The 23,116-nt window shown below is 43.3% G+C and overlaps 1 protein-coding gene across 1 annotated transcript; it reads right to left on the bottom strand.

The window, feature by feature from the left end:
- Window positions 1–534: 534 nt before the first annotated feature.
- Window positions 535–21,581, bottom strand: LOC117395341 (B-cell lymphoma/leukemia 11A-like). The gene is made up of 3 exons (XM_033994208.3): window positions 21,376–21,581; window positions 13,298–13,639; window positions 535–3,736 (listed from the first exon to the last, which is right to left on the bottom strand). The coding sequence occupies exons 1-3, from the start codon at window positions 21,425–21,427 to the stop codon at window positions 1,977–1,979; spliced, it is 2,154 nt and encodes a 717-aa protein (XP_033850099.3). The 5' UTR covers window positions 21,428–21,581; the 3' UTR covers window positions 535–1,976.
- Between the last annotated feature and the right edge of the window lie 1,535 nt (window positions 21,582–23,116).

The raw sequence follows: 23,116 nt of genomic DNA, 5'->3' as shown, positions 1-23,116 counted from the left end.
GTACTGTCTAACTTTTACTGCGCTAATGTTTCTGCATTTGATGAGTACGTATTTGTGTGGTTTAACTTTTTGAAATGTAAGGCAGTAGTATACGACTTGCACCAGTATTCCAACAGCAGTAAAACGAACAGTTTTAAGCCTTTTATTAATTGTTTTGTACGTCCTCAACCCAGACACCAGCATCAGTTTTACCCCCAAAGTGGAATAACGATTCAAACATACAGAGGTGTAGATGTAGCTCCCTAATTAAATAGTCAAACTTTTGTTGACTGATAACGGTTTGAAGTGTCTCAGTGTAACACATTTGTAATTATTTTTCCCCACTGTCCTAAATGAGCCACGGTCGAGTAAGAGGTAAAGCATACAGCAATTTGTCTATTGGTAATTAAAGTCAATTATATGTAATTATTCATAAAAACAAAAAGAGAAATTAATTAATCTGTACTGTCAGATAAAAAGCAAAACAAGAATGGTACTGAAAGTTTGAAATAAGTGCTCTGGTCAAATTATGCACAGTCAGCATGCTTTTTAAAGTGAAATAAATTAAAAACATCTTTATTAAGTACCCTACAACAACAGTATATTCAATATATGCAACATGTCAAATAAGAATTATTAAAAATCCCTTAAACAATATACTGTACATAGAAAACACCCACATTTTTCAAGTAAAAAAAAAAGATTTTTTAAATCTAATTTTTTCTTATGTTATAAATAAGCACGTATAAAATATACCCACATCTCCAAAAAAAAACCCAAAACACTCCACGTATTAATATTATTATTATAAGTAATGAAGCTTCTACAAATTCTATTTACAGACACCCTTTTAGGTCAACTTTCTTTTTTAAACATTACGAAGGACATTTACAAATGCATAGACTGAAGAGCAGCAAAAATATTAGTAACAAACATGTTTATATATTTTAAAAGTTATTACTAAACTAGACTAGGAAAATACATATGCAAAAGAACATCTATCAATTCAAGTCAAATAACTGCAAGGGGCAGGTCTTGTCACTAGCTCCACCCCCATTTTTCCAGCTTTGACAATGGAAAGGTACAGTGCCTATACATTCAAATCTGTATTGAACACCATGTGTATCTATAGCATAGCGATGTCTACAATGAATCCCTGGGCATATACAGTCTGCAAAAACCATCTGGATAATAAATATTTTGGGGTTTTACTGTTAAAAAAATCAGGTTAAATTAAGAATTTTATAAAATGTGTTGAAGTTACACACAGGAATCTGGTTGGAACAATTTAAATTCAATCTCAGCTAATATTCATTTCTGTATTTCGTAGGTCTTACGTCTGAAAGAAACACACCTTATGATAAAGTGTATTTGATTATTAAGTTCACATTTACCAATAACTTCTTGACTTGAATTTCATTTCAAGAGGTTGCATAAAGGAACAGAGACCTTGAGAATACGAGGGTCAAAGAAAAAAACAGTGATTGGGTTAGGAGAGCTAGAGGCTTCTGGGAGTTTGAGTTCTTTTGAAATGCATCAGTAACTATTAAAACACTCACTCGTGCTTGAATTTAGAAATGCTAAATAAAACTTAGTCAAGTCAATGAGAAACGTTTCCACTGGAAATCCTTCTCAGTGTCTTCAATGTAAATTCAGTGAGAAACGTTTCCACTGGAAGTCTTTCTCTTTTAAAACTCCCAGAAGCAAGTCCTCAGTAACCAGTCCCTGGCTTTTCAAAGCCCATTTTCATCGGGTAAACTTGAATGGAAATACTTTGTAATCTCTCTACTTTAACTTCCATTAAATACACAAAAAAACACTGACCATTCATCTGGCTACACAACAAAAAGATCAGGTTGCTAACTAATGAAACGACATTCAGGGGAGCAGAAATCAGGCATTATGTAACCCTCAAATCAGAGCCCTTCTCTCTGTGTCACAGCTTGGCCTGTAACAAACCCATCCCTCTTGTGCGCTAGCGTGCAGGGCTGGGTTTCCTAGCACTGGCTGTGCTGCTGCTCCTGTCGAATCTCGCAGGGGGCAGTGCCACTGCTATCCGTCGCCGCATCCTCGTTGGCATGGCGTTTCTTCATGTGCTTCTCCAGCGTGGAGTAGACAGAGAAGGGCACGTGGCACACCTGGCACGTGAAGGCAGCCTTGCCCCCGTGGGGCGCGTGGGTCTTCATGTGGCGTGTCAGCTTGCTGCTCTGGGCGCAGGCGTAGGAGCACAGAGTGCAGTGGTAGGGCCGCTCCCCGGTGTGGCTCCTCCTGTGCACCGTCAGGTTGCTGCTGTTTTTGAAGCGTTTCCCGCAGAACTCGCAGGTATCCGCACGCTTCCCCCCGCCACCTCCGCCCGTCTGCTTTGGGGTGCAGTTCCCGCTGGCGATCCCGCTCTCCGAAGACAGGGCCTCCTCCGAGCTGTCTTCCGTCAGGACGCGCGAGTCGCCGTTGTTTTCCGGAGAGTTCTCCAGGGAGCGTTCGGAAGCATTCCCGAACGGGGAGGCCCTCCTGGAATCCAGAGTGGGGCTGGGAGTGGGATCCTTGGGGTCCGATATGCTGTTTATGGACCCGTTGTACCCGGACAGCCACTGGGAATACAAACTATTCTGGTACACTGGTGGCAGCGGTGGGATCCCGCTGGTTTCCTCCCTCTGCTCCAGTTTGATCCTCCGGTTGAGGAAGCTCAGCAGGCCCTGCTTGCCCGGAGAAGCCTGGGACAGTGCCAGGGAGGACAGCAGGCTCTTGTTGGCCAGCTCCTGGAGATCTGTGTCTGAGGGGAGCTGTCTCGCAGCGAGGTCCTCAGCCTCCTGCTCCTCCAGGCTCGGATACAGGCCCTTGAGCTTTCTCATCCGTGAAGGGACGCACGCATACAGGCTGCTCCCTGGCCAATGGTTCTTCTTCTCCGGCAGCTTCTCGGAAACCTCCGCCTGGAGAACAAACTCCTGGCCCTCGCTTTCATGCGATTTCTTTGCCGTGTCAGGCTTGGTTTCGTCAGCTCCCTGGTATCCCTCGTACTCTTTGGCCCTCGCCTTGAGCGCTGAGGCGGCCCCCAGGCAGCTCTCCCAGGCCTGGGGCTCGATCTCAAGTCGGTGTGTCTTCATGTGGCGCTTCAGCTTGCTAGACTGGGTGCAGGCGTGATCACAGAAGGGGCAGCGGTACGGTTTCTCCCCAGTGTGGCTTCGGCGGTGTACCACCAGGTTGCTCAAAGACTTGAAGGTCTTGCCGCAGAACTCGCAGGACTTGGCTCTCCCCCCGGCTGGCGGGGTGCCCTCGCGGGGGGGCTGGGCGGTCTGGAGGAAGGGAGAGCCGCCCCGCACCGGGGAAGGGGGCTCTGCAGACACGATGTTCCCAGCCAGCTCTCGAAGCCGGGCTGAGAAGTTGAGGGCCTGGTCCTGCCCGGGGCTGTCGAATCGATCCGACAAGCCGTTTCCAGACTGGGGGTAGGGCTGCATTTCGGGGTGCATCTCGGGGTACAGGTAGTTGATTTGGTGGGGCAGGCTCCGTCGAGGAGGGGGCGTGAAGGAGGGAGAGAAGTAGTCTGTTTTTTGGAGGCTGACTAGGCGCCGCTGATGTATCTTCTCTCTCAGGGAGTTCAGGGACCCCGACTCCCTGTCCCTGGGAGGAGAGCCTTTCAGGGGGTCGGCCTCCAGGTAGATGCTGAGGCCGTGCGTGCTCTGAGCGTGCTGCAGCAGGAACCACGCGCTGGGGAACAGTTCCTTGCACGACTGGCAGATATAGCATGATGGCTCTCCTTCATCTGCAAACAACAAAGCAAGAAAGGGGTTCATTGAAGCGTTTCAATGGGTTTATTAGTGAGATACTGAACTGCATAGCTATTCACCAAATGAACTTATTCTAAGATCAGCAATATTGTTGATACGCTTCAAATTGTAAAAGGAGAGTTTTTTGCTGCCCCCTTACCTGTGTATATTGTTTTCAATCATTCTGAATGCAGGTAATCATTTTTAATGTTGTCTGCTGTATGTAATGTTGACTGGTGTCTCTATACTGTGAAACTCAGATTAAAGAACCCTAACACAGACTAATTAAAAAGCAATTCTGGACTAATTACAATAAGAACAATTGCAATCATCATAAAATGACAGACAGTAATAAAAACAATGAACAATGAATCTACAGTTTTAATACATGCATTGTTTTGATTATTAAATTCCGGGTGCCAAAAGGATTCTTTTGACATTTGCATTGAATGAATGTAAAATGAATGTTACAGAGATTGCTTAGCATCAGTTTATGGCAAAGGAATCTAATCAGAGCTAATCCACTTTTAATCATAACTTATTATGTGCAAAACCATCCAGAAAGATTTTGAATGATATACTAGGATGCAGGTTTGGGGCAGGGTCATAATAAATAAAACACCTTGGTCAAGACTTTAGAAAACACAAATATCACCACACTGTGAGTAAGCAAATACAAATCCCTATACAGAAAAGACAGCAGCATGCCCCTAGTGGTCACTTTGCAAACTACTTCAATTGAGAAATATTTGCCGGAAAATAATAAGCAATGGAGAAAGACTGAGAAAACAGACAACAGGATATTAAACAGGGAGAAATGAAATAGAACGATAATGTGGATAATATGAAGCATTTTAAACCAGCACCCATCCCTCTCTAGAACGGAGGTAAAGCTTATTTCAATTCTGTAGCACAGTGATAACTAGCCCAGCCCACAGAAACCCACAGCGGTACAATCTGGAAAAGATTTCACAGGAAAGTGAAAAAAAAACACAGTGTATTTTTAAATGTTCCCTATTTTCTGCAGCCTGAGTGCTACAAACCAATTAAAGCTGCAAATTGCTAATTAGTTTAACAAGGAAATGAAGGCTTTATGCAAATCAGGTCTTAGTCAGCTCCCTTGACATATGAAGCACTTTTGCTTTAATTAAAAAAAGACTAAATAGGAAGATAAATCAACAGAAAGAACAACAACCACGCATTTTTAGTGTCGGAGCAGATTCGTCACTGTCTTTGAAGCTGGGGGAAAGCGACAGAAGGTTTCCAAGTAAAGAGATGGACGAATGTTTCTCACTAAGTGTTGCTCAGGGAATAATCGTGTGCTTTGGGCTAGCTGTCGCAGTGCACTAATGCATTCAGGCAACTAGCCCACCAAGCCACCTAATGAAGCCCACTCAGATGCTGTATTCCTACCAAAGGGGCAGCAGTGTGGAGTAGTGGTTAGGGCTCTGGACTCTTGACCGGAGGGTCGTGGGTTCAATCCCAGGTGGGGGACACTGCTGCTGTACCCTTGAGCGCGGTACTTTACCTAGATTGCTCCAGTAAAAACCCAACTGTATAAATGGGGAATTGTATGTAAAAATAATGTGATATATTATAACACAATTCTAAGTCGCCCTGGATAAGGGTGTCTGCCAAGAAATAAATAATAATAAAGAGTGTTTGCTGTTTTTGCAACAGAATTTGTTGACTACAGTGAAAACTGCTCAGTAGAATCGGTGTGTAATTAAATGAATCTCATATTGTGATCAAAATTGTCGCTGTTTTATTGAATCATCTTATAAAACTTTACCACTCATGTTTCTGTTTTCCTCCATGCTTTTCCTATTGTTAAGCTGTCATGCATTTACCACAGTGTGCAGGTCAGTTTAATATGCTTTGTCATACCTGTCTGTTCTCCAAGATGCTTACCTGTGTTTCACTGTGCTTTATTACACAATGTGCTTTATAAACCCACAATGGAAGCCGTGCATTATTCCCTGTGAGGTCCAACAATGCCTGCTTCACAAGACTAACCCCACACCAGACCACAGAGGTGTCCTAATCGACTATTTGGTGCTCCCCAAAACTATTCTATACACGCACTGCACACCGTGTGACCTACAGCACCAGGAAGCAATACAAGGGGGGTTGTGATTAAGTTATTATTATTACTATTTGTTTATTTAGCAGACGCCTTTATCCAAGGCGACTTACAGAGACTAGGGTGTGTGAACTATGCAACAGCTGCAGAGTCACTTACAACTACGTCTCACCCGAAAGACGGAGCACAAGGAGGTTAAGTGACTTGCTCAGGGTCACACAATGAGTCAGTGGCTGAGGTGGGATTTGAACCGGGGACCTCCTGCTTACAAGCCCTTTTCTTCAACCACTGGACCACACAGCCTCCTAATATTTTAAGCATTGATAAGAATTCACTCACCAATACAAAGCATGCCTGTTAATGCATCTGGATAGGAAATGCATTGTTTTCTATCTTTTTTTTTCTGTTTCAGGATTTCTTCAAAAGAATCTGACAATTGAATCAACCAGATAATAGAAATCGCTTAACTGCCTGCTGTATTGAATCAAAGATCAAAGACAAAGGCACACAAAGTTGTTTATTTAAAGCTGTCCTGCAATAAGAATGGGCAGACGTGTATATCTGCCTGCTGGCAGTGAGCTGAGCTGCCTATCAGATCTGAAACCTATTTCAATACCCCTGAGGGGCTGGCCGCGCCATGGGAGCATCCTCAATACTTCACTGATCTTTCTCTTTTCTTTCTGTTTCGCCTCAAGTAGCAGCTGAATATTAAACAGGGGCAATAAACGCTAATTAAAAATGCAGATTGTCTGGTGTTAATGAGAGAGCTGGAGCTCCACTGGGAACCGACTCCTTACAGGGACAAGAAACTGCGGAGGAGAGGAGAGAGAAACCGTGGAGGAGAAGAGAGGAGAGGAGAGGACAGACAGTCATTTTGCTAAAGTTTTATTTTCACTTTGATCCAGACATTAAACTACAACACTATAAATCCACTTCCTGTTCCTGTGCAGCAGGTATTATGATCCCCTCATGCGGAGAATACCGGAATCCTAGTATCTGCTGCACAGGAAGGAAGTGAATCTGTTGGGGTAGGAGTCAAAGTGACAAGAAACTGAACTAACCCGGTTGTGTTCCAGGGGAGGGGGGTGCTGATTGCGAACGCCTTGTTCGTGAGTCTGGATCCTGTGCTGGGTTTCAGAGAGCCTGTTAGTCATGCTGGCTGAGGCTGCCTGTGCCGCGGGCGCTGGGAACACGCCTCACATCCAGGGTGCTGCTTCCAAGGCCCTGTTCAAGGCCCAAGGCCCTCTGCCAAGCCGGCAGAGAGAACTGCTACTGATTTTACAGAAGCAGCGTCTCACAGCTTTGTGCAGCTTCACACTGAGCCAGCATCCCGGGGGCAGTCTGTTTTACTGAACTCCTCCACAGCCGCTCTGGATTTTATCAAATGTTCACAGTCCAGTTTGTTTACATTCCCCCTGGGTTTTAGCAGTATAGCTCACTTGCACTTAAATCTGCTTGAGAAGGGGGGAGATAGGGGGTTTAAAAGCGAGGGGAGAGGGGAAGAAAAATGATATAGGGGTTAGAGAGGGTTTGGAGATAGAGGAAAATAAGAGGGGAGAGATACAGAGAGTTTAGAGAGAGGGGATAGGATTGTGAGGGGAATGTGGGGAGGGTTTAGAGAGAGAGGGGAAAGAGGGAGAGAAAGACCACAGGAACCGCACAGCCTGACTCAAGGAGTTGAAGATAATCAAAGCTAATTAAAAATGGAAATGCAGTCAGTGTTAACGAGGGACACGAGCCCAGCACTCCTGTGAGAGAGCGATAATTACCCGGAGACGAATATTAATGAGGAGACAAGACCTGCAAGAATCCTCCGGCACTCTCTCTAATTAATCAAAAATAACCATTAACCCTTCCACTGCCCCACACCAGCCTGCTCACCCAGAACCTCACAGTACAGACTCTCAGGGCGAGCGGATCACGAGTGCCTTCATCGGTGGAATGCCAGCGTGATGGTGGACTTGGAGAGAATCCAAGGCAGATCAACTTGACTAATTCCAGGGCTTAAACGAATGTGCTACACAGATAGGCTGAAGAAACTGAATTTGAAGTCTTCTTTACACTGAGAGTGGTGAGGGTATGGAAAAGCTTACCTTGCAATGCTGCTGATGCTGAAATCAACATCTTTTCAAGTATTAAACACATGTTTTAACACATGTCCTTCCATTTTAAAACATGCTGTCTTGTACTACTCTAGGTTAAAGAAGTTCTGGTTTGCAAGCCACGCTTTCGGTCTGTGTTGCAATTGTGGTGAAACTGACCCCACCCGTTCACTGGCTTCTTTCCTGTCAATAACCAATCAGCTGCTTCTCCTATTGACTGTCTGGCTGGCCTCGGTTAGTCTGCAGCTGCTTTAGACCTTGTTCCTTCTTATGAAGAGCTGGACATCTTCCTTTTAGTTTCTGTTCAACAAAAAAGAGAAGCTCCAACCGGGCACTTCCCCTGCCCGTGTGCCACAGGCTGCGCCAGCTTCAGGCCCACAGAGCTTGAAACTGCAACGACTGGTTTCACAGACCCCGATTAGCACTGATCTGGGGCTTGTGTAACCGGATGTAAGGTTGAACAATATTAGTGCTATTCAAAAGGGAGGCGGGGAAGCATATTGCATGGCACAGGTTTCTGTGCACAATGCTTCATCTGCTGTGGGTGCTGCAGTAAACCTGGCCCAAATACAAACTGCACTGGCCTAAAGGGAAGGTTTGATCGGATTTAGACAGTAGCTGGATTTGCAGTGTAACAGTGACAGTGTAAACCCAGACTTTTCTGAAATACCTATCATGCTTCCCTATGCTCTATCATGCTTCCCTATGCTCTATCATGCTGCCCTGTGCTTTATCATGCTGCCTTATGCTCTATCATGCTGCCCTGTGCTCTATCACGCTGCCCTGTGCTCTATCACGCTGCCCTGTGCTCTATCACGCTGCCCTGTGTTCTATCACACTGCCCTATGCTCTATCACGCTGCCCTATGCTCTATCACGCTTCCCTGTGCTCTATAATGCTGCCCTATGCTCTATCACGCTGCCCTATGCTCTATCACACTTCCCTGTGCTCTATAATGCTGCCCTATGCTCTATCATGCTTCCCTATGCTCTATCATGCTGCCCTATGCTCTATCATGCTGCCCTGTGCTCTATCATGCTTCCCTATGCTCTATCACGCTGCCCTGTGCTCTATCATGCTGCCCTATGCTTTATCATGCTGCCCTGTGCTCTATCACGCTGCCCTGTGCTCTATCACGCTGCCCTGTGCTCTATCATGCTGCCCTGTGCTCTATCATGCTGCCCTGTGCTCTATCACGCTGCCCTGTGCTCTATCACGCTGCCCTGTGCTCTATCATGCTGCCCTATGCTCTATCATGCTGCCCTGTGCTCTATCACGCTGCCCTGTGCTCTATCATGCTGCCCTGTGCTCTATCACTCTGCCTTGTGCCTGTGCTGTGGTATGGGTGCACTCCCATGCTATGGGAAGAGAGCACACCAGTGATATGTATTGCAGTGCTCCTGCTCATTCAAGCACTGTGCAGCGGTGGGGCTCACAGCCTTTGCTCTTGGGTTTCTTCTCCGCTTCAATAACAATAGCTCTCTGTTGCAGCAGGTGTTGTTCTCTAACTAGACAATCACCCAGAGACCTGGCCATTTAGTTCCTCCTCGGGTATAATTATCCTTCAGGTTTCACACCAGACCCCCCTACCCCCCCCCACCCCTCACTTCCGACAGCCAGGGCCCAGCTCAGCCCCCCCACCCCCCACCCCCGGGAGTCTTCTCAATGCCTCACCACACAATAAATCTAATATTCATAGAGCCAACCAAGCCACTTCCTCAAGCCTTATTCGCTGGCAACATTATCCCTGCTGAAGAGATCTGGCACATTGGATTACATGTTTAAACTGTTGCTTCCTCTGCTGTAGGTCAGTGATACCCTAGCGAGACTGACCTACAGCTGGCGAATGGGTACCATGAAGCAACTTCTAAAAGAATTGCAGTTAAATCAAATAAACTGGCAAAACACACTGCTTTAGCTGCGTGCTTGCTATGCTATTTATTCCACTATTTAAATATGCCTTGTCATGTCATGTATGTATTCCTTTTACAGTAATCCGTCACATATCCACCCTAACCGTTTATCAGCCATGATCAATCTCTTCAGCAACATTAGTTTATTATTGAACAGAGAGGATTAGTTCAGAGATTGTAGATCCCACCAAACTCTCTGGTGAATGGATATACTAAATTATTCAGAAGTCGCACTGCACTAAAATCAGCATATTGTAAAGGCATGCGTTTATAAACCTGCGTTTGTTTTTCAAGCTTCAAATCTGCATTTTACAAACTGTATTGCATTAATTATATTGTTTAACATTTTCAAATCCTGTTCGCCTGCAGGGGGTGTATCAACTTCAACCTCCGTCTCGCTCTCCTGCCTGTCAGTCAGCAGCGAACGCACGCACCCACACGGCAGACGGCTACCCTGTCACAAGCATTAATACCCTGTATCTTTCTAAACAAGGGATTTAGGGAAGCTCCCTAATAAAAGCTGATTCTCAAAACAATAATCGTGTGAATATAGTAATTGTTACAGCTGTGTATAATGGTATTTAAAAACAGGATTCATTCATCCGACTTTTTACATATCCACCCTTACTCAGGTCCCACTGCTATCAGATATGAGATGGATTACTGTACTTCCATTCAGCGAACATTACTGTGTGTATCATTGTAGCTAACTGAAACACATGGAGAGGTTTTTTTAATCTTTAGCTGTCAGATCACTTCGATAACTATTCTATATTGTATGAAAGTGCATTTCTAAATGTATGCATTCATATTATACTGTGATATATTTTTTACTGAAATAGAATGATCTTTAAATGTAGCACTGCTGTAACCAAAAGCAGTTTCCCCACGCCCTTCCATGTTTTTAATATGCTTTACCAGACCTCTCTGTGCTTTACAATGCTTCCCTATGCTTTACCAGACCTCTCTGTGCTTTACAATGCTTCCCTATGCTTTACCAGACCTCTCTGTGCTTTACAATGCTTCCCTATGCTTTACCAGACCTCTCTGTGCTTTACAATGCTTCCCTATGCTTTACCACACCTATCTGTGCTTTACAATGCTTCCCTATGCTTTACCACACCTCTCTGTGCTTTACAATGCTTCCCTATGCTTTACCAGACCTCTCTGTGCTTTACAATGCTTCCCTATGCTTTACCATACCTCCCTGTGCTTTACAATGCTTCCCTATGCTTTACCACACCTCTCTGTGCTTTACAATGCTTCCCTATGCTTTACCAGACCTCCCTGTGCTTTACAATGCTTCCCTATGCTTTACCACACCTCTCTGTGCTTTACAATGATTGCCTATGCTTTACCAGATCTCTCTGTGCATTACAATGCTTCCCTATGCTTTACCACACCTCTCTGTGCTTTACAATGCTTCCCTATGCTTTACCAGACCTCTCTGTGCTTTACAATGCTTCCCTATGCTTTACCAGACCTCTCTGTGCTTTACAATGCTTCCCTATGCTTTACCACACCTATCTGTGCTTTACAATGCTTCCCTATGCTTTACCACACCTCTCTGTGCTTTACAATGCTTCCCTATGCTTTACCAGACCTCTCTGTGCTTTACAATGCTTCCCTATGCTTTACCATACCTCCCTGTGCTTTACAATGCTTCCCTATGCTTTACCACACCTCTCTGTGCTTTACAATGCTTCCCTATGCTTTACCAGACCTCCCTGTGCTTTACAATGCTTCCCTATGCTTTACCACACCTCTCTGTGCTTTACAATGCTTCCCTATGCTTTACCACACCTCTCTGTGCTTTACAATGCTTCCCTATGCTTTACCACACCTCCCTGTGCTTTACAATGTTTCCCTATGCTTTACCATACCTCCCTGTGCTTTACAATGCTTCCCTATGCTTTACCAGACCTCTCTGTGCTTTACAATGCTTCCCTATGCTTTACCAGACCTCTCTGTGCTTTACAATTCTTCCCTATGCTTTACCAGACCTCCCTGTGTTTTACAATGCTTCCCTATGCTTTACCACACCTCCCTGTGCTTTACAATGCTTCCCTATGCTTTACCATACCTCTCTGTGCTTTACAATGCTTCCCTATGCTTTACCACCCCAAAACATGTTTTATTAATATTATCAGGGACGGTGAGATCTCTTGTCAATTGGTATTTGGAGACACTGTAATGAATCTCGTCCTAGCAGCTGATGGGTTAATAACACTGACCCTCTGCACTACAGAGCTTGCTCTTCAGTTGAATGGCAAGTCATTCGTCTCTGAACCACGAGGTTAGAGGCTCGCGTCCAGCCCTCGCCTCTCCATTCAATGGGCTGAGATCTCAATTCATCCCTATAATGAGGTTGATCATGGGCACTGAAAGGGTTAAGAGCGCACTGCAGTCTCTGGCAGCCACCAGGATTCCTGATTAGAAATCTCCACTTGTCAGTAAATTTAATTAGGGACAGGTACAATCTCGTTAGGGCTTCCCTGGAAGGGGATCAAGTTATAGTTTCCAAAAACACAAACATAGGTGCAAGGAGAGCTGCGCAAGTTGGAGAGTCCAACACAATGTCCAGCTCACAAGTGAAATAAGTCTGATCAGTGGTCTAACCTGCCGCAGGCACAACATGCATTGCCAGAGGCATGGAGACTGAACTGCTCCCTCCCTCACCCCCTCAGAGAAAGGGCATCCGCTCCAGTCCAGACCGGCTTCAGGCACGCACACTGTACACAGTAATGACCCTCAGTCCTGTAATGGAGAGGCGTGTGCTGTGCAGGGTGAGGTCTGAGAGCAGGCAGTTGGAATGAGGAAGGAAGCTCCGTAACCTGCCTCACGGCTCAGTGATTTTCTCTGAAGTGTTTCCCCTTTAGGTGTGCTGGTTTCCTCTTTGTGAGTTGAGATTGTACCGCTTGAGAAGCTGCCAGCGAGGCAGCTTGTTCCTCTTCTCACTTCCTCTTCTGCTCTCAGACTTATAGATTAACTCTCGAGGGGTGCTTGTGTCTGTCTCTTTCAGGTGGCACAGTAGACTTGCCTTTCTTATAAAAGCACAGCAAAGTGCAATAAAAAACAGTGTAAGCATCAGTAAGAATAGTTTGGGGTTCAGCCCCACAGGGCTCATCTCCTCCTAGCACACCGCTCCCCACCAGAAGGGGGATCTAATAGAATCAAATAGAATGTTTTAGATAATTCACCTGCTAGACTACCATGCATCTCTAACTGTGTATAGAAGTGCATCCTGCCTTCTGTTCTAAACTTACTTTTAAGTAAGCATAGGTAAGCGCTGTAGAGAGGTATGGTAAAGCATAGGTAAGCACTATGGAGATGTATGGTAAAGCACAGGTAAGCATTGTGGTAAACATTTAGAAGAGCTGTAGGGGTCCTTTTAACTGTAACACAGGAACGAAGTGAGTAATAGAGGCATAGCAAATGTCCGATTCGTTGATAGCTCACCTTCCACAGAGTTCTCCTGCTTCACCGATATTCCATTCTCCCTGGGCCTGCTCCACTCGCACATTCTTGAAGCCACCTGGACCACTGGCTCCATGGCAGACCGACTCAATGTCCTGTTGGGCGGGGAGGGAGGGCTGTGTCCCAAAAGCTCCGTCTCTTTGAGGCAGGCCCCACCCTGGCACTGCCCTTTCTTGTGCTCGATAAAGACCAGGATGTGCGCCAGGGGGAAGCTGTGGCGACACTGTCCGCAGGTCAGGAGGTCACGGTCGCTGGGGTCCTCCCCCAACAGGACGCCCACCTTCTCAAGAGAGGGCAGGGTCACTTCCATCAGCTCAGTCTCACCTGAAAGAAATAGAGTTTAAAACAGGGTCCCAGTATCTCCATGGTCCATTCGTAAACTCACTCTAAACCTCTATGGGCCCTCTAGCATCAATCTCACTTCATAGTGCTTCAGAGGGGGGATTCCACACCATTCTTTAATTCCACAAGGCTTACCTGCTGGGAACTTTCACTCATTATATAGGTCTCATGTGTGCAGTTTTGAAAGAAACACATGTTTTTTTCATTATAAAACAGGAGATCTGGTTCGAGGCTAGGTTAAACCATCCATAAATATTAAACACTCAATAGTGCTAAATTTAGAAATACGAAAAGAAAGCAATGACAAAAGTTTCATAGAGAAAGACAGTGTGCTTCAGATAGGGTTCCCCACCCCTTCAATGGCTGTCATTACCCAACCATGGTTAGCTGTATAGTCTAGTCACAGTGAGCAGGGTTAGCTGTATAGTCCAGTCACAGTGAGCAGGGTTAGCTGTATAGCCCAGGAGTCACAGTGAGCAGGGTTAGCTGTATAGTCCAGTCACAGTGAGCAGGGTTAGCTGTATAGTCCAGTCACAGTGAGCAGGGTTAGCTGTGTAGTCCAGCAGTCACAGTGAGCAGGGTTAGCTGTATAGTCCAGCAGTCACAGTGAGCAGGGTTAGCTGTATAGCCCAGGAGTCACAGTGAGCAGGGTTAGCTGTATAGTCCAGTCACAGTGAGCAGGGTTAGCTGTATAGTCCAGTCACAGTGAGCAGGGTTAGCTGTATAGTCCAGTCACAGTGAGCAGGGTTAGCTGTATAGCCCAGCAGTCACAGTGAGCAGGGTTAGCTGTATAGTCCAGTCACAGTGAGCAGGGTTAGCTGTATAGCCCAGCAGTCACAGTGAGCAGGGTTAGCTGTATAGTCCAGTCACAGTGAGCAGGGTTAGCTGTATAGTCCAGTCACAGTGAGCAGGGTTAGCTGTATAGCCCAGCAGTCACAGTGAGCAGGGTTAGCTGTATAGTCCAGTCACAGTGAGCAGGGTCAGCTGTATAGTCCAGTCACAGTGAGCAGGGTTAGCTGTATAGTCCAGCAGTCACAGTGAGCAGGGTTAGCTGTATAGTCCAGTCACAGTGAGCAGGGTTAGCTGTATAGTCCAGTCACAGTGAGCAGGGTTAGCTGTATAGCCCAGCAGTCACAGTGAGCAGGGTTAGCTGTATAGTCCAGTCACAGTGAGCAGGGTTAGCTGTGTAGTCCAGCAGTCACAGTGAGCAGGGTTAGCTGTATAGTCTAGCAGTCACAGTGAGCAGGGTTAGCTGTATAGCCCAGGAGTCACAGTGAGCAGGGTTAGCTATATAGCCCAGCAGTCACAGTGAGGATGGTTAGCTGTATTGATTTGTTCTTCAGTGTTTAATCCCTTCCTGCATGCCACCAAGACAAAGGCTGTTGACAGCTCAGCGCAGTGTCTCTTCACAGGCTCATTTACGCAGCGCCCCTGGCAGTATCTGGGCCATTTCCTCTTGTTAATCCAGGCAATTTGCTGCTGGTTTTAAGCACGGATGCACAGCAGCAAAACCCCAACCAGTTAGTAAGAAGTGTAGGCTAAGGCAAGGAAGATGACGTGTTCAATTGAACAGCGTGGAGGAGCCAAGTAACATGTTTAAATCTTCAAACGCCTGTCACTGCATTTCTCCAGTGTCTCTAAATAAAGAAGGAGGGTGTTGAGAATGCCAACATCTCTACCTGTGTGTACGAGTCTCTGAAGTAAAAGCAATGGGTCCCATTTTAAATAGCGGCTGCATTTACAGTCCCTGTTTAAAATAAACAGGCTGCTATATGTGCAGTCAGTTATTCCCTGCGAAGTTATCAAACCTGAAGCAGAAAACATCATTGCACTTCACGCTGGCAAACATTTGAGAAAGGTTTTCAAATTAACAGAAAATAGATGTTCTGGGTTTTATTTTTTCGGAACACCTTTAAAAGACCCAAAAGTGTCAGGTTTTATGATTCAGTCTTTACAGTTCTGGTGCATTTGAGTGTTTAAAATGAATACGAAAAAACAACTGTATTCCTGCCTATCTGTCTATATATGTGTATGTATGTCTATCTCTCTAGCAATCTGTCTATCGATTCACCTGTTTCTACCTATCAATCTGCTTGATCAATATCTATAGCATTGTTTTTCTATCTATTGATTACGATTATTAATAGAATTGAAAATCAATTCATGATTGAATATGAATTCTATAATACATTCTAATTTTGGTTTACTTTTAAATCTGCCTGAAAACTTAATTTAAAATGTCATCAAATTACATCACATAGAACCATATGGCGTTCTATAATTACAGGCTTCATATTTCAAACTCAAATACTATTTATTTAGAAGCCCTTGTTTGCATATGTAGACGCAGTCACTAAAAACATAGCAACAGGATGTTTTGGTAATTCATTTAATGCTTTTGGTGATAAATAAACAGGGGGAAAAAATAAAATAACCAAGGAAATGCAACAGTATCCGAAAGCACAGTTTGTAAAGATATTTATTTTGGTGTAGTGCCAGATATCATGTTTTAAAATAATAAAAAAAAACAGATGTTTAAACACTGCACATTGGTGCCCTAGCAAACGAAGTGCACAACTTTTAATTTCTCTCGAAATATCTTTTGTTGAAAAAGGAAGCATGATGGCTCTCCTGTTTATCTTTGCAGCAATGAATTGAAGAATCCATTATTCATAGCCGTGGCTTTTATTCAACAATCGATTCATCGCCCTGGTGATTTTATCTGGGTCATTCCGTGCCAACTCAACCAGAAAAAGGGGCATTTCGTTGCAGGCCGTCTCAGATTTTGCTAGAAAAATTCACCTGGGGGTTTTCGGGCCTGCGGAGTTCAGAAATGCGAATCTTTTTTTAAATTTCAAATTTCCCCTTTGAGCTGTGACCTGGCAAAGGTCAACCTGAAGTGAAAAAGTGACCCTGACCAGAAAAATCACCCTGGGCTCAACTTAGACGCTACCATCATGTGTAGCACCTTGTTCGACTCGTAATGAACAGGGCATTCGAGAACAAAATACCAGGAGCACCTAACTCACTTTTGGCAAGTTGCAGACGAGAGGTAAGTGATGAGTTTTATTTGAACTTCAACTGCAGGGGATGCAGGTCCTAAAATGAAATAACTAAATCATCCCAAAGATATTTTTGGATAGATGTTGATAAGAGCTACAAGAATCAAGCAAAACATTTTGGTATCCGCGGATTATGGATTTTTGAAGTTGCATTTGTCATGCATTCAAGCATTGCTTATGGCCACTTTGGTGAGGCTAAAGTACCACATAGTCCTAACTGAACTGGCGTTATTCTTTAATTTTGCATTGTCTGGGGTTAGATCTAGATTAAAATTAGTGACAGGGTGTGCTTCCAGTGTCACTAGGGGTTATGAACTTGCGTTATTTCGTGGGTTATTTCGGCCTAAACTTGGTAGAAATACCAAAAATTCATTACCATTTCTGAACTCAGCAGGTCCGAAAACCCCCAGGTGAATTTTTCTAGCAAAATTTGAGACGGACGGGCAACGGCTCTGGTTGAGTTGGTAGGGAATGACCCTAATTCAGGTAGATGCTTTTGGTGATAAATACACAGGGGGAAAAAAACTAAAAATGACCAAGGAAACGTAACACTCTCTGAAAGCATAGTTTGTAAAAGATATTTATTTTGGTGTAGGGCCAGATATCATGTCTATTTTAAAACATGATATCTGGCACTACACCAAAATAAATAATGTTTAAACAGATGTTTAAACACGTGCGGATTCAAAACTGCACATTGGTGCCCTAGCAAACGAAGCACACAACTTTACATTTCTCTCGAAATATCTTTTGTTGAACCCTGCTCCTGAAGAGGAAGCATGAGCTCTCCTGTTCATACCTGGCCTTTTTTGTCATGTTTTAATTGTGACTAAAGACTGGAGGAAACTCTTTGAACAATAGTTGCTTTATTAGATATGTATATCTATCTTGAAATAAGAACAGCCACGATTTTAAATCACAAAGTTCCAAACTAGTAAACAGATATGAGTATTATAGAACCTCTGCGGGGCTTAGAAAGTTTTCGCCGACTAAAAAGTGAGAAGAAAATTGATTTGATCGGTGTTTATTGACAGTAAACATGGTGCTCTAACGGTCAGTACTGTCTGTTTATATTCTGCCAGCCCGGCTCTGAGCATTCAGAATTAAATACAGGTGAGAAGGCGGCGGCATTGCATTGTACCACAGCGCGGTGGCACTGCAGAGGCCTACAGATAACGCTTTTTAAATCGTGTTATCAATTAAAAAAATAAATAAATAAATAAATAAATAAAACAAAAAATAAAGACCCTATTTAGAATAGAATGTTCTTTGAATCGTATTCTGAAACAGGAGACTCGTTTATTTCTAAAATGCCGACATGAAAATGTGACATGTAACGCGTTCTTTTAACATAGCTTTAAACTCAAGGTGCTGAAGAGTGGTGTTTTAAAGTTTCAATTATTAAATATAAGATGTGTATTTATTTATGTATATATGTCTGCATGTATTTATTTTGTGCATGCTCGACACGTTTCTGGGCTGTTTTTAAGACAAGCAGCCGTGTAGAACAGTCCCATGAATATGCAAAATATAGTTAATTCACCAGTCACGAGTTTTAAATATTTGTGTGTAGCGTCCGATATTCCATGAGGAAAACCTAACAAACATGCAGGTGGATCGCCTCTTCATTTGAAAAACACATACAGGCGTATTATTAGTTCTGGGGTTTTATGACTGGTAATAGTCTCTGTGTTAAAAAAGAAAAAAAAACACGATGTTATATTTAAAAAATAGGTTACGTATGTGCAATATTTAAAAACAGTAAAGCGTCTGTCAGATATGTTGAGCGATAATAATAATAATAATAATAATAATAATAATAATAATAATAATAATAATAATAATAATAATAATAATAATAATAATATCGTTGTTGTTTTTGGATTGATTTTGGTCCCTTTTCTGTTTTGTACTTGCATGCATTCCTGTACAGACACACCTATTTATAAGAAATTCGGGTAACCGCGAACACTTTAGGAATGATTCCATTGCATCGAAACAGCTGCTGAGCTACTGGGGTGTATTATGGAGGTGTGGATTTCATTTTGAACACGTTTTGAGCCAGATCGAATATATATATATATATATACACGAAATGCTAATTACAAAGCAATATGCCGCTTTCTGTATTTTTTTCCCCCGATTTTTTAAAGGAGCATTTAGTCGCATACGATACAGAAAGACCACCTTCCTGCTTCGCTGTTAATTGCTGAATGCTAGTGATTATATTTGATCAAATGTGTTCATTTAATAGAAGGAAAATATTGTAAGAATTATTTTAAAGGAAGTTAAAATAGGCCTCATGTCGTTATAAAAAGAATGCATCAGGTTTATTAAAAATCAAATCTCAGTACTAAAATACAAGATGCATTCTTATATATATATATATATATATATATATATATATATATATATATATATATATATATATATATATATATAAGTGGGTATAGTGGGTACAATGACAGTAGCTTCTTTGATTTACCTTTAAAAAACGCTGTTAACAGTCTTAATGTCCCTGAATTGTAATTTTTAAATAATTAAAGTTAAAGAGACAAAGCCTGGTTCATTGAAACCATTCTAACTAGAAATATCTGGTTTTCAAAGTTCATCTAAGTCACACAATTAGCGTATTTTGGTACTGAAAACTACATCCCATATTAAAAAGAAGCGGGCTATAGGCCATAGTACATTGATTATGTATGAAAAATATAAGCTATATATATATATATATATACATTTAAATAGGTGTGAAATAAATGTTCACTCATATTTAGGCCCTATATATATATATATATATATATATATATATATATATATATATATATATATATATATATATATATATACACACACACACGCACGCACGCACGCACACACACACGCACACGATAGTGTAAATGTACATGATATACTACATGACCACATTCATAGGGTCACAAAGGATTTCCCATCGTGCTAACCTAGCACCGTTTATGTGAAGACACAGGACCAGCAGTTCCACACAGTACAGTCTCAGGCTCCTCAGTACACCTTATTGCTTTTCGGCATACCCTCTATCATTAGCGGCTGGGTTTTCGTTTTACACATAATGGTGAACAATTAGCGCCGCGGTAACGGCTTTATAATATAATACGGCTATACTTGAATCTGAAATAAACATAAATACAACTGCGGGATAGAGTCGCAGACAAACGTATTGGCACCTTACACTTAATAATTCAATAAAGCATGTTAAATTCAAGCATGTAGTGAACATTAACCACTCATTAATATGACCATAATACACAACTTTCTGACAGTTTAACATCAAAAAAAGCATTTAAGCTATTTAAAATGGCAAAAGTATTGACACCTGTACATTAAAAGCCTGTAAGCATTTAGAACTAATTACAGATTGGTTGAAAACCATTACAGAGTAACTAAGCAGTATTATAAAGTCAATGACCAGAAACAGGAGGTCCCATTATTTCCAACATCTGTTGAAGAATGTTTCGACAACACAGCAGATGACGGTTAAGACAAAGGTGTTGGATTCGCGTAATAGTGCCCGAAAGAACTGGACAAACACACAGAAGACAGTTGAGAGGCGGGTCGATCGTGATATTGGGTTGTGTTTTAGCAGTTCAGGGCCTGGAGACATTGATGCGATTGAAGATCGAATGAATGCAGTCGTGTATCAAAATGTTCTCCTAAATACAATCTGCTCGTAGGAATGTAGCTTCCAACACGACGATGCAAAGCAAACGGCTAAGTCAACCCTGGAATTCTGGAGGGGGAGGGGGGGGGGGGGGGGCTGATTTCACAAACAAGACGTAACATACAGCAAAATATCTTTTTTTTTTCGTTTATTTAATGGTTCAACTTAAATTTACTAAATGCTTGTTCTTACATTGTACTTTGAATTATTCCGGTGTAAAGCCTGGGGTGTAAATACGTTTTGTCTGCGACTGTATTTCAGGCAGCGCGCTATATTTATTTTGAACTTAAATATAACCTTGTTTTTCACCCAGTAAAATTGGCAACACCACACTATAAAACCAACAGAAATGATGTCTCAACATAACGCTTATAGGGGCAGCAGTGTGTAGTGGTTAGGGCTCTGGACTCTTGACCGGAGGGTCGTGGGTTCAATCCCAGGTGGGGAGTACACTGCTGCTGTACCCTTGAGCAAGGTACTTTACCTAGATTGCTCCAGTAAAAACCCAACTGTATAAATGGGTAATTGTATATAAAAATAATGTGATATATGTATAATGTGATATCTTGTAACAATTGTAAGTCGCCCTGGATAAGGGCGTCTGCTAAGAAATAAAAAATATTCATGTTACCGCGTATACCTGTAGCTATACCTACCTGCACGGTGAGACGCGGCGCGGACAGGCTTACCTTGAAAGACCGCCAGCAGCCCACATGTGCCTGGGCAGACTGAGTTTAGTGCCAGTCCAGCAACAACGAAGTACAGGTACTTATTACAAAAATAAAACAAAACCTGAAATCAGACTCCAAATCTCGCTATTTTACACATCACAAAAACGAGTCCCACTACACACAGAGGCGGTATCCAACGCGGTCGCTTCATATGCCGGTAATGTATATATGTTAACACTACTGTATTACAACTTGTCAAAAACAGAATTCTTTGTAAATACTTACACGGAAATGTACTGACGTGCTGGGGTCTGCTACCCAGTTTTCGCCTCGACATCCTTATCAAGATTTAAAATATATCTATAAATATATAATCCGGGAGCAGAGACGGCGATCCCCGCGTGTTTCTCAGTGTTTTGAGACACCTGCGTGGTGTTTGCGCTCTGTCGCCGCGGCACAGCCGAGTTTATTACTCAAGTTCAAGACGGCGAGGTTGAAACCCGAGCGCCCCTCCTAACGAGAGGGAGGCGGAGCCGCGGCCACCCAAACCCGCCCTAAAGAGATTGATATTTTCGAAGCGCTGTCGTCGAAATCCGCTTAAAGGTGGGTGGCAAATGTGATGCGTTCTGCCGTGAGTTTTAGCGAAGCTAGCTTTCCTAAGTTCCACCTTAAACCGCAAAGGTGTGATTTGACTGTAGCAACGTGCCTTTTAATAGAGAGGCGGAGCCTGCAGTCTCCAATCCTGTTTTTACTTTCGTTAACGGGTTGTCAGATACTCATGAAAACCAACGGGTTAATTCTTAGAATAACGAGTTTACTATTCCAAGAACACTTGAAATGCAGAGTCTCTGGTTTTTAATGCAAAAGGAATTTCAGTTCCTATATATATATATATGTGTGTGTGTGTGTGTGTGTGTGTGTGTAATAATATGTTATAGAAAGGTTCTAACACATATTTAATAAATGGACACATAAATGCAGGCCAATGCTTTTTTCATAGTTCTCTATTATTATTATTATTTATTTCTTAGCAGACGCCCTTATCCAGGGCGACTTACAATTGTTACAAGATATCACATTATTTATTTATACATACAATTACCCATTTATACAGTTGGGTTTTTACTGGAGCAACGTAGGTAAAGTACCTTGCTCAAGGGTACAACAGCAGTGTCCCCCACTGGGGATTGAACCCACAACCCTCCGGTCAAGAGTCCAGAGCCCTAACCACTACTCCACACTGCTGCCCCTATATAATATATACCATGTGTTGACTATCATAAAGCTCGTTTAATCACAGGTTTTTATAGTTAGCTACAGAACCGTATTAAATGTAGGGACACTTTGGAACAATAAACTTAAGCCACTGTTGTCCCAGTTTGTGCACACAGCACAGCACAGCACAGCACGTGTCATTGTGACGCTGTAAAGGGGGTGGGGGGATCCCGCATTAGTGTTCTCGGGAACCCCGCTGTCCTGTCTGTGTTCTATAAAGAACCGTTCTGACGGCTCCATTTACACGGGCGCGTTGAGTAAGCGAGCCGCTCAGAGCAGCTCAGTGAAGAGCCCACTTCACGGCGTGCACGGTACCGCGCCCCCTGTGCAGCTCAGAGCCGCACAGCAGGTTTCGTCGGTGATCCGAGTCAGCGGGAAAATGATTGGTCTGAGCCGCCCTAATACTTAACGCACCCACGATAACATGAAACAATGCAGTTCTAATATATCCATCGAAATAAATCACACACACACACACACACACACACACACACACACACACACACACGCACACTCTGAGACACACACACACACACACACACACACACACACACACACTCTGAGACACACACACACACACACACACACACACTCTGAGACACACACACACACACACACCCACACACACACACTGAGACACACACACACACACACACACTCTGAGACACACACACACACACACACACACACACACACACACTGAGACACACACACACACACACACTCTGAGACACACACACACACACACTCT

This window comes from Acipenser ruthenus, chromosome 30 (genome assembly GCF_902713425.1).
Source record: "Acipenser ruthenus chromosome 30, fAciRut3.2 maternal haplotype, whole genome shotgun sequence".
Taxonomy (NCBI): Eukaryota; Metazoa; Chordata; class Actinopteri; order Acipenseriformes; family Acipenseridae; genus Acipenser; species Acipenser ruthenus.
Note: the sequence above shows the minus strand (reverse complement) of the source record. Positions and strands in the feature narration are given on the sequence as shown.